Below are 12,163 nucleotides of genomic sequence, written 5' to 3'. Positions count from 1 at the left end.
TCGTACATCGCAAGCCAGTCCTCAACATCGGTCCCATCCGCGCCGGTGAAGATAGGAGGGTCGCGGATGCGGGGGACACCGGGGCATGCGGTCGTTGTGGAAGGAGACGTTTGCTGAGCAGCGTCTTGAGGCATGGTAGTTGGTAGGGTACGGGATCTCAGCTCCAGGGGCATCGAATAGGAGCACAGCACTCTCCACCAATTTGTTGAGGCGTTTATTGGACGGTAGTCGGCGACGATATGCAATGGCGACAGTCAAGGCACAAACACGGACTCAAGAGCGCGAGCGCGAAGAGCCAAAGGCGACGACCCACTAGAAGGCTATGGAGAGTGCAACCCATTACTCAATAAAGGCTTCGCTACACACTGAACATCGGCCAACGTTAAAAGCTCCAAGAGGTTGGCTTTCTTTCATAACAAGTGGGCTTTTAACGGCGAAGTGGTTTAGCAAATCATTTCTTGCCCGACGAAACAAAAAACTACGATCACCAGAAATGGGTATGTGCATAAACGAGTATGTGCCACCAAAATTGGGTAAATCCCACTATTCACCACTGGTCTACTAAAAGTGAAGAAGGCAACAGTTAGCCCAACAAATGTGCCACAAAAATTGGGTAAATCCCACTACTCCCCAGTGATGAGAAAGCACGCGTCTGTGACATATCCCTCGCTCTAAACTCTTTCTATGACACATTTGAAACACAGGCGGAACTCGTGCATGTTGAAGATTTGTGGCAAACACTTAAAGAAGAAATGCTGGAACTGTGCGAAAAGCATGTGCCATCATGGGTTCTCACTGCTAGGCGCAGCAAAAGTAAACCATGATATTCACGTGACGTGAAATGTAGGGCCAGGCAGCGTGCGCGTTTACTCTGTTTATAAGAAAACCCTTCGGTTACGTATTAGAGATGAACTCAAGCAAAAAACAGTAGATATTGTCACGGGGTCCACTGGTGGCGGCGTTATCCCTCGACAAAGCTGGAACATTCGCGTGCGGCGCGCAATCTTAATGGAATGTTCTAAAACAATCGCGAAGCTTCTTACACATCGCGGCACGGCCTGCGCAGCGCGTTGCCCACAGTCTTTGTGGGTGAAGCTTCAACTCATGAAAAATAAGACACGTGGCAATGCCCCCCTCTGAAAAAGCATCGTCCCGATGCTTAAAAATAGCACATGAGTACATTATTATATGAACTAACAGACAATAAAGCCAAGGAAAGTATAGGGGGTGTTATCTGTAGTATTTAGAATATAAATGTGAAGAAAGTAAAGTGGACGAAAAGATAACTTGCCGCCGGCAGGGACCGAACCTGCGACCTTCGAATAACGCGTCCAATGCTCTACCACTGAGCTACGGCGGCGGTCATCCTCCCGTCCACTTTATGGGGTATATATGTGCATTTAAACCTTGGAGTGTTAGTCAGCGCCAATCGCAGCCATGGCGGCGAGTGTGGAACACTCTTTTTCTGCCTTTCTGGCGTCATGTAGCACGTGATCTTTTTACGAGCTGGCAGCTGACCAATAATCCCTCGCATACTACCTGAAGGCATCAAGTCTGCCAGAACGAGACCCTTGCTATGAATGAAGGAAAGAAGATGACTCTTAAGGGCTCGTTTTCTTTGTTAGACACAATATTAATGAGAACTAACAGACAATAAAGCCAAGGAAAGTATAGGGGGTGTTATCTGTAGTATTTAGAATATAAATGTGAAGAAAGTAAAGTGGACGAAAAGATAACTTGCCGCCGGCAGGGACCGAAGTTATCTTTTCGTCCACTTTACTTTCTTCACATTTATATTCTAAATACTACAGATAACACCCCCTATACTTTCCTTGGCTTTATTGTCTGTTAGTTCTCATTAATATTGTGTCTAACAAAGAAAACGAGCCCTTAAGAGTCATCTTTTTTCCTTCAAACATGAATACATGCAATACTAAAGAAAACTAATAAAGCAAGCAAACATTAGAGTCCTCAGGTGCGTTAACGAGCAAGGTATGGTTTAAGGCGCACCACATGCACAACCTCTGGTCGAGCTCGGCGCCTCCGAGAGTTTGTGATGACGTCGGGGTCAACCTCGTAGTCAAGTGCGCTGAGACGTCAAAGTACCCTGCACGGTCCAAAGAATTGTCGAAGAAGGTTCTCGCTCAGTCTGCGTCGTCGTATCGGCGTCCAGACCCAGACACGGTCACCGGGCTGGTACTCTACGAAGCGTTGTCGAAGATTGTAGCGACGGCTGTCAGTGTGCTGCTGGGTCTTGATGCGCAGGTGGGCGAGCTGTCGAGCTTCTTCGGCACGCTGTAAGTAAGCGGCGGCGTCAAGATTTTCTTCGTCGGTGACGTTGGGTAGCATGGCGTCGAGCGTCGTCGCCGGGCTCCTTCCATAGACCAACTTGTACGGCGTCATCTGCGTCGTTTCTTGGACTGCCGTGTTGTAAGCAAAGGTCATGTACAGAAGGACGGCGTCCCACGTCTTGTGCTCAATGTCAACGTACATGGCCAGCATGTCGGCGATGGTCTTATTTAGACGCTCGGTGAGGCCATTTGTCTGCAGGTGGTAGGCGGTGGTGCGGCGGTGGCTCGTCTCACTGTATTTGAAGATCGCCCGAGTTAGGTCCGCAGTAAAGGCGGTACCTCTGTCTGTGATGCGGACCTCTGGAGCGCCATGACGCAAGACAATGTTCTCCACGAACAGCTTTGCTACCTTGGCAGCACTGCCTTTGGGCAAGGCCTTTGTCTCGGCGTAGTGGGTAAGGTAGTCAGTTGCTACGACGATCCACTTGTTGCCGGAAGTCGACATCGGGAACGGCCCCAGTAGGTCCCTCCCGACTTGCTGGAACGGCCGGTGAGGTGGTTCGATTGGCTGCAGAAGTCCCGCTGGCCTAGTCGGCGGTGTCTTCCGTCGCTGGCAATCTCGGCAAGTCTTAACGTAGTGGGCGACATCGGCAGCAAGGCGTGGCCGGTAGTATTTTTCCTGTATTCTGGCGAGCGTGCATGAAACACCGAGGTGTCCCGCCGTTGGGTCGCCGTGTATTGCCTGGAGGACTTCTGGTCGCAATGATTAGGGCACGACAAGAAGGTAGTCTGTTGGAAGTGGCGAGAAGTTCTTCTTCAGGAGAACGCCGTTCCGTAAGAAAAACGATGGCAGTCCTCACTTGACTACCTTCGGAACAACGGCAGTCTTGCACTCGAGGTACTCCATAAGGCCCCCCAGTTCCGCGTCAGCTCGTTGCCTTTCCGCGAAGTCGTCGGCACTTATAGTTCCGAGGAAGCAGTCATCGTCGTCGTCTTGCGGCGGCACGTCGACGGGGGCACGAGACGGGCAGTCGGCGTCAGAGTGTTTTCGTCCGGACTTGTACACGACGGTAATGTCGAATTCTTGAAGCCTCAGACTCCATCGTGTGAGACAACCTGAAGGGTCCTTCAAGTTAGCTAGCCAACATAAGGCGTGATGGTCACTGACAACTTTGAAGGGCCTGCCATAGAGGTAGGGGCGAAACTTCGACGTAGCCCAGATGATGGTAAGGCATTCCCTTTCTGTTGTGGAATAGTTGGCTTCTGCCTTAGATAGTGACCGGCTAGCATAACTGATAACCCTTTCAAGCCAGTCAGTCTTTTCCACAAGGACGGCACCGAGTCCTAAGCTGCTTGCGTCAGTGTGTATTTCCGTATCGGCGCAATCGTCAAAATGCGCAAGTATGGGTGGCATCTGCAGGCCTCGTTTAAGTTCTTGAAATGCTTGCACTTGCGTCGTTTCCCCCCTGAATTCCACGTTAGTCTTCGTGAGAAGCGTCAGTGGTTCGGCGATCCATGAAAAGTTTTTGACGAAGCGTCTGTAATAGGTGCATAAGCCGAGAAATCGGCACACGGCCTTCTTGTCAGTGGGTGGCACGAAGTTGGCGATGGCAGCTGTTTTCCGCAGGTCTGGGCAAACTCCAGACTTGCTGATTACATGACCCAGGAACAAGAGTTCGTCGTAGGCGAATCGGCACTTTTCTGGCTTCAGGGTCAGTCCAGAGGTCTTGATTGCTTGAAGTACTGCCTCAAGCCGCCGGAGATGCTCGTCGAAGGTCGAGGAAAACACAACAACGTCGTCCAAATACACAAGGCACGTCTGCCACTTCAATCCAGCCAGCACGGTGTCCATGACGCGCTGGAACGTCGCAGGTGCCGACCAAAGACTGAAAGGCATGACCTTGAACTCCAAACAGGCCGTCGGGTGTTCTAAAAGCGGTCTTTTCTCGGTCTCTTTCGTCTACTTCGATCTGCCAATAGCCGGTCTTGAGGTCCATCGACGAAAAGTATGTCACGTTGTGAAGTCGATCCAGGGTGTCGTCTATCCGTGGGAGGGGGTACACGTCCGTCGATCAACTGAAGGCGGTCAAGCGCGTCGGCTTTAATACAGGCGCTATCGAACTTTCCAGCGATATCCCTGGTGACGGCGTTATCTCTCGACAAAGCTGGAACATTCGCGTGCCGTGCGCAATCTTAAAGGGACACTAAAGGCAAATCTTAAGTCGACGTTGATTGTTGAAATAGCGGTCCAGAAACCTCGTAGTGCTACTTTTATGCCAAGGAAGTGCTTATTTTGAAATAAAATCACGTTTTAGTGATCTGCATCGTGTTAGCGCACTTCAAATCACCCACCTGAAATCACTTTCATACGTCACTGCTGCCGTGCCCAACGTTGCCCGCCTTTACTGCGCGGCCGCCGACACTAGTAGCAGCAGAGCGAAAGTAGCGGGACCCACAGCAGCAACAACGGCGATCGAAGCCATCGAAGCTTGCCGCAATCGCCGCAATGGATGTGGACGGAGAACTTGACGACGAGACATTGGCTCTCGACGCTGGGCTCCAGTTCAGCGACTAAGCCACTTCGAGCGTAAGGGTTCATTCCGCGGCACCCAGTGAAAAGACACATCGGTTTCCTTGCTGCAGCACTGGCGCTGTGCACCATTCAGGCATCCGGCAACATCACATGCATGCGGCATTTTGTTGAACTTTCTGTTTCAGAGACTATCACGAGCGTGCAAAACACATGTGGCAGTAAGCGATACTGAAACTACCACTGAAACGCGACCACGTGAGCGAAGCAGGGCACCGGGCGAAGCGCAGTTCGGCGAAAACGGAACCTTTGAACCACACGTGCCATTCCCCATGAATCAAATGGAAACCAACAAAGAGCATTTTATTACATGTTTTGATGCACGGAAGGTTCTTTTTTTAGTGCTGCTAGTCTGATTACTAGTTACTTATTGTAGGCAGACTCTCATACGTCATCGGGATCACTTCGAAAATGTCCCACTCATGGTGCTCATCATGTGATACATTTAGCTTAATTTCTCAGTAAGTAGGGCACTGCTGTTGATAATATTGCCGTTTTAGACGTTGTCATACATTGAGCTTTCACTCTGACATAAACTGTTATTTGCCTAACGGAACATTCTAAAACAATCGCAAAGCTTCTTACACATCGCGGCGCGGCCTGTGCAGCGCGTTGTCCACAGTCTTTGTGGGTGAAGCTTCTACTCATGAAAAATAAGACACGCGGCAATATGAAAGCGACGGAAGGAAGGAACTGTGGAAATTCTTTAAGACAAACAGCAAAGATATCTTATAGATTCCGGCCCTTGACAGCAACGGCACCACCATGCATAATTACCGTAAAAACCCGCGTATAGCCCGGGGTTTTTTTCTAGATTTTAGGGTGCGAAATTTCGGCCCCATACTATATGCGGGTCCCAAGAATTTTCGGCCCAAATTCAGTTTCGGTTTCGGCATAGCGCGGTGCTATCATCATCATCAGCTGTCTGCGCGCTTCTGCGCTAGGTAGTGTTAGCGGCGTTAGTCTTAACTGGTCAGTTGGTCAGTGGCCTTTGCTTCAACTTGGTGCCCATAACGACGGCCTCGATTTTGCTCCTGTGATTTTACGCCATGTCAGGACCGCGCAGGCAGTACTCTGCTGCTTTTAAAAGAAAAGTTATCGCTGCTGCCGAAACCATCGGCAACTGTGCCGCGGAGCGGCAGTACGGAGTCAACGAGCGGAGCATTCGCGGTTGGCGGAAGCAGAAGGAAGCCCTCTTTGCATGCAGCGGCCAGCGAAAAAGTTTCCGCGGACCAAAAAATGGAGCATTTCCTGACGTGGAACGAGAACTCACAGACTTTGTGCGGGAGCAGCGAGCTGCACATCTCGCTGTCAACATCGAGCTGCTACAAGCGAAGGCAAGGGAGATCGCTCGAGACAAAGGCATTCAGCCGGAGGATTTCAAAGCGAGCAAGCATTGGGTGTCTCGCTTCATGCGCCGCGCTGGGTTCTCCCTACGTCGGCGTACGTCGATCTCCCAGAAGCTACCAGAGAGCTACGAAGAGCACACGTGGCTTTTCAAAGGTACATAATTGCGTTGCGAAAGGCAGTCCCCTTTCAGCTGGGCCAGATCGGCAACGCGGATCAGACGCCGGTCTACCTGGATATGCCCTCGGCGCTGACGGTGCATCAAAAAGGCTCCAGGCAAGTTATCGTGCGGTCGACTGGAAACGAAAAAACGCGGGTGACTGTAATGTTATCCTGCACGGCTGACGGTCGCAAGCTGCCACCCTACGTGGTGTTCAAACGAAAGACGCTGCCGAAGGGGGAGAAGTTCCCGAAAAATGTCGTCGTCCGCTGCCAGGACAAGGGGTGGATGGACGAATCGTTAGTCCTTGACTGGATAAAGTCCGTGTGGTGTCGACGGCCCGGAGCACTGCTGGGGCTCCCTTCGATGCTTGTGCTCGACGCGTTTCGGTGTCACCTGGCCGACTCCGTAAAGCGACTGCTGCGCGACTCCCGCACCGAGCTCGTCGTCATCCCGGGAGGGATGACATCACAGCTGCAGCCGCTTGATGTGTGCCTTAATAAGCCATTTAAGGACCATGTCAAGCGCCTGTACGTGGAGTGGATGAGGTCCGGAGAACCAGAAGTGACCCCTGCCGGACGGCTGAAACGGGCCTCGCCAGCGATGCTCTGCTCGTGGATAGTCGAGGCTTGGGCCTGCATTCCAGAGGCGCTCATTTGCCGCGCCTTCAAAAAGTGCTCCATCTCCAACGCGCTTGATGGCACTGAGGATGATGTGCTGTGGGAGAACATTTCCGACAAGGGAGCTTCGGAAGAGAGTGCGTCCGACGACGACGATGAATGAAATGTCAATAAATGCATTTTTTCCATTTTCCTCGGACTATATTCGGGTGAAAACTTTTTTTCTCACGTTTGCTATCCCCGAATTACACCCCGGACTATATGCGGGTCCGAGCTATATGCGGGTTTTTACGGTATGTCAAAAAAGCTGAATGCTTTATCTCATTTTTCAGTTCAATGTACACTCCTCGGGTTAACGTGACTGACACTTTCGTACGGCCCACTAAGGTGGTGGCGGAATAAATGAGCGATATTGTGATTGACCAGCATGGAATAGAGACTATTATCAAATCAATAAATGCCTCTAAAGCCACTGGGCCTGACGGTTTGTCACGTGCATTGCTTTCTTTGTGCCTGCGCCAACTATATAAATACTTGTGCGTCATTTTAAATAAGTCTTTAGAAGAGTCTTCATTACCCAATGACTGGAGACTTGCTAACGTGGTGCCTGTTCACAAGAGTGGACCGCAATGTAATTTTTTAAACTATAGGCCCATTTCACTTACAAATGTTGCATACAAAATACTTGAACATGTTGTATTTACCAATGTTATGACTCATATGAACATGCATTCCTTACTTAATCCTCAGCAACACGGCTTTCGTAGTCGTTTTTCCTGTACAACACAATTACTTGAATTGACACATGACTTATCCTTGCTTAAGATAAGGGTTTCTCTGTTGACTGCTTGTTCCTAGATTTTAAAAGCCTTTGACGTTGTACCCCACTCTTTATTAATCGAAAATGTGCCACAAAAATTGGGTAAATCCCACTACTCGCCACTGGTCCACTAAGAACGAAGAAGGTGACAGTTAGCCCAACAACAAATGGTTGCGGAGCGATGGCAGCGAGCTAAAGATCCCGACTACATACGAGAGAATCCTCGGTAACGGGAAAAGCAATGGAGGCTGCGAGAAGACCCCGAAGCAATGGAAGCCCTAGGCGAACAACGAGGCACCCGTAGATGTAGGGGAGTTTCTCTCTCTAGAGATCGGGCAACCGTGTCGTGTCCGTGACTGTCTGTGGTTTAACTCGAATTTCTCTGCGCTGAGAATCAACGTAGAAACAACCTAGCATCACCTAGCTGATCATGGTCGAAGGCATCATCATCACTGGTCATGTGACACATTCCCGCCAAAAGTGGCGCCACGGGTCATGTGATCTGTCACCGCCAAAACAATCACGTGGTCTGTCGTACCACCTGCCTGTACTCCGCCTCTGATCATGCCACCTCCAGCAGTAGTCAATTGGAGAGCGTCTTGCCACCTCAAGCCAAGTTCAACTTCGCTACACAGCCAAGTTCAAGCCAAGCTCAACCTCGCTACAGCCAAGTTCTGCCTAGATACAGCAATAAATAAGCATGAGACCGATCAGCTTCGCTGTGTATAGAGCTTTGCGCGGCTTAGTGCAAGCTTTTTTTTCTCGCACAAGAAGACTTTCCCTTACATATTTGGGAGCACTTAAGATGGCGCTGTGAGACGCAACTACCACGTGCTTTCTCCCACAGCTCCTTGTCATCGCACCCGTGATGCAGGGGTCGCTTCTCCGCTGCCTTTGTTACACGATGGCTGCCGTAAAACGGACAAGCCTAGAATGCTGGGGATAATCAACACAACCGAGTGTGGAGAAAGGAGTCTGGCACTTCACAGCATTCGAAGAAGCATGCTGTGTACGATACTGAATAACAAGGCCAGTGTTATGGCCAAGGAGGACTAAGCACTTCCAGAGCCAATGAGAACGCACAGCTGTATGAAGATGCTGAGGCACTGTTTACATCGATTGCATATCTTCCTGCATATAACTACAAACTGTGGAAGAATAAAAAAACTAAAGAGAAAAATTCCCACATATTGCTGTGAAGCTGTTTCCCTTGCATTATCATGAATGCCAGAATGAGTGCCAAAATTTGCACTGAAAATGCCGTAAGTTCTTTAACGTCTTTAAAAGCTTTATATTGAATTATACAACATATGGAATTATTTCCTTTTTTTGCATGTTTAATATAAGTGGGTTTGACTGTAATCACTTAATGACGATAGTTGCACTCGGTGATGTCATGATGCAATGCTGCCATCAGTGCAAGGACGCTTGAAGTACACGGGTGCCTTCATTTTGGGACGCACAGGAATCAAACCCACGCCCTAATGCTTTGCAGTGCAACACAATGGCTGCTAGGTATGGAAGTGCCAGTCTTACCCTGTCTGTGTGTATTCCTGCATGATGTAGGCGACCTTCTGCACCAGTTGAGCAGTTGGGATGGGCTCACTGTACATCAGCTCATACTGCTGGGCCAACTTGCGTGCTCGGCGCACCAGCAACCTGCAAAATGGCTGGGGTCACTTTGCAAAGTGCACCACAATGCAGTAAAAGCCACTTATGGCAACACCAGTTCTATTGGATCAACCGCTTACTAGAATGTTCCCATGCCACATTTTCGTTTATAACAATAAAATCTGACTCCTACATGCCTGCACAAGAAAAAAAGAAAGTCACAGTTTTGCTCGAAAGGTGAAACACTGGTAGCGATAGCAATGCATCTCATCATCCTCAGCACTCTGTCCAATGCAGAACACTTAGTATAAGGTGCAGGCTTGAAGAGTACATCGCAGCATGTGCTCACGTTACTTATGTCCGTGACAATGCTAGAGCTCATAAGCAAGGACATGAGTCACGAGTGGGCCTCTGCATGCTACTCCTTTCTCAGGCACGTCAGTATCCAACATGTGCCATTGTGATTAAAGAAAGTTTGTAACCAACAGAGTTGACTCAATGCATAAGTGCTCAGAAAGAACAAAACAAAAAAAAATAAAATGCCATTGGCTAAGGACTAATGTTCACAGTACGAAAGATTACAAGGACCTCTTGTTGGTGTATCTTCACAAACAGCATAAACTGCGCGAACTGAGAACCACATAGGACAGACAAAAGGTCTGCACTTGTCCTTGTATCTGGCGGATGTGGAAGAAACAGCACGAACACAGGACGAAGGAAGGTGACATGAGAATAAGCGCCGACTGCCAACCGAAACTTTTTTTGAAGAACCAGGTATATATAGATACAGGTGCTACTGACGGAGGTGCCGGGGCGGCGTACTGAAGAAGAGCAGAACCGCAATGTAGCAGTCATTCCCTACGTACATGGGGTGTCACATAGGGTCAAGAAGGCGACAGGACGTGTGGTGTTCTCAGTGCCCTTGAAGCTGGGTGGCATGCGCCACCGTGTCAACGAGAAGCGAGGAAGCAGAGCAACCTGTTCAAAGAAACACGCCAAGCCCTTCATCGAATGCGCCACATGTGTTGTGCATGAAATCCCATGTTCCTATGGCAGGGTATACGTGGGATAGAAAAGGCGGTACATCAGCGAGAGGCTTCAGGAACACTCCAATTCATTAAAGGGTGGTGTAGGAAGTAATCTTGCCACGCATTGTGCCAGGCATGGGTGCACCCCCCCCCCCTGTCCGATGTCACCATGTTAAAACGTTATCATTAAAGGCACGCGAGAGAGATTTTTGAGGCCTTTGCTATCTACCAAAGGGGCGAGCAATGTGTAAGCATCCCATTGCTTGATCTGTTCGACAAGGAAATCCGCAATGCGAAGTCACACACGTGATTCAAATTGTAACCTTATCTTTGTTCATGCTTTCCTGTATCTATATATACCTGGTTTCTTCAATAAAACTTTCAGTAGGCAGTAGGCGCCCAGCGTGATCCCCTTCCTTCGTCCTGTGTTCGCAGTTTTTTCCACTTTAAAGTTTCCACTTTAAAACAATAAGCCCTTCTAAACTATATTTGTTCTACTTCGGGTTTTGGTATTTGTTCTACCCCTCCTGTGTGTCTTGTCAAAAATAATAATAATAATAATAATGCACTCGTCCTCGCGTCAAGCTTGTGCAGTGTACACTGTCAGTGGGGCAGAGTTGCTACACTTTCTCTGGCCGTGGCCGCCTTTCGAGATGCATCTTTTGAAAGGAAGCAAGAAAGGAGCTACAACCGCACCAGATATCAAATGCAACTTCCAGCAGCAGTCTGGCAGTCCACCAAAACGACGAGTGACTCGGCCCAGGCTGGTGATAGTGCTAATGTTTGAACTTATGAACAGGCTGTTTCACATTTAGGGGAAAATTCGCACCACTTTGCAACGTGTTCCGTGTTTTCCCCTAAGTGTGAAACAGCCTGTACAGGTGGCCTCTCTTTAATGTGTTAATTAGTGGCGGCCCCATCTAGGTTTGTACGGAGTTGTTTGGGTTCAGGTTGGTCTCCTCAAGCTATGGTTTGGTTACCGCCCGCCGAGCACCAAGAACCAAAGTTGGTTACTGAACTCTGGCAGCGCGGAGTTCGGTTAGCAGCAGCGGCAGAAGCCACCATCCGACGCAGGAATGCGCTCCGAAATTAATAGCCCTACCGCGAAAGCGTACCTGTAGTCGGGCCCCATGCCGCTGTAGACCATGCCGATGTGGTTGGTGATCATCTCGACTTTGTGAATGCTGTGCTCCTCGTAAAGGATGGACTTGTGCTTCTTCTCCGTGGCCAGCACCACGCCATTGGACGCCTTGATGCCCACCGAGGGTGCACCGGCAGCCACAGCAGCCAGCGCGTACTCGATCTGCACCAGCTTTCCCGAGGGGCTGCACATGACGCAGCACAAACCAACCGAGTTGTGCGGTTTAGCCTCCCATCGTCGAGGAGATTACTTACCTGAATGTGGTCAGAGAAAAGCTGTACCGCTCAGACGACATCGCCAGCTATTTCGAAAGCAAGCACTAATTAAAAATGTTTATAAGCACCGCTTAATTCATACGTCAGCCCGCTGCACTTTCTCACGGTCTCCACTCCGCTCCGCCACAGAACACCCATACACTTAGAGAAGGGAAACTGTACCTTTGACAGTGCAACGGAAATAAGGGTAGCGGTGGCGTTGTGAACTAAAGTAGCCGACCAAGAGATGCCGTTGTACAACAGGAAACGATGGGCTCAAAGAACAGCAAACCCTGCCGGG

At 49.6% G+C, this 12,163-nt stretch overlaps 1 protein-coding gene across 1 annotated transcript; it reads right to left on the bottom strand.

Moving 5' to 3' along the window:
* Window positions 1-9,349: 9,349 nt before the first annotated feature.
* LOC119377913 (proteasome subunit alpha type-2) lies at window positions 9,350-12,007 on the bottom strand. Its single transcript, XM_037647204.2, has 3 exons — window positions 11,863-12,007; window positions 11,583-11,792; window positions 9,350-9,487 (listed from the first exon to the last, which is right to left on the bottom strand). Exons 1-3 carry the CDS (start codon window positions 11,901-11,903, stop codon window positions 9,361-9,363), a joined length of 378 nt encoding a protein of 125 aa, XP_037503132.1. The 5' UTR covers window positions 11,904-12,007; the 3' UTR covers window positions 9,350-9,360.
* Window positions 12,008-12,163: the final 156 nt, after the last annotated feature.

Source organism: Rhipicephalus sanguineus, unplaced genomic scaffold (assembly GCF_013339695.2).
Source record: "Rhipicephalus sanguineus isolate Rsan-2018 unplaced genomic scaffold, BIME_Rsan_1.4 Seq612, whole genome shotgun sequence".
Classification (NCBI taxonomy): domain Eukaryota; kingdom Metazoa; phylum Arthropoda; class Arachnida; order Ixodida; family Ixodidae; genus Rhipicephalus; species Rhipicephalus sanguineus.
This window is presented reverse-complemented; position numbering and strand designations above follow the sequence as displayed.

What these genes read in the sequence shown, in the direction of transcription:
- LOC119377913 (XM_037647204.2), bottom strand. Translation starts at nt 11,903, where the DNA reads ATGTCGTCTGAGCGGTACAGCTTTTCTCTGACCACATTCAG. An exon ending in TTTTCTCTGACCACATTCAG is followed by an intron (nt 11,793 to 11,862) that starts GTAAGTAATCTC and finishes CGTCATGTGCAG; the next exon opens with CCCCTCGGGAAAGCTGGTGC. An exon ending in GGCATGGGGCCCGACTACAG is followed by an intron (nt 9,488 to 11,582) that starts GTACGCTTTCGC and finishes GCCATTTTGCAG; the next exon opens with GTTGCTGGTGCGCCGAGCAC.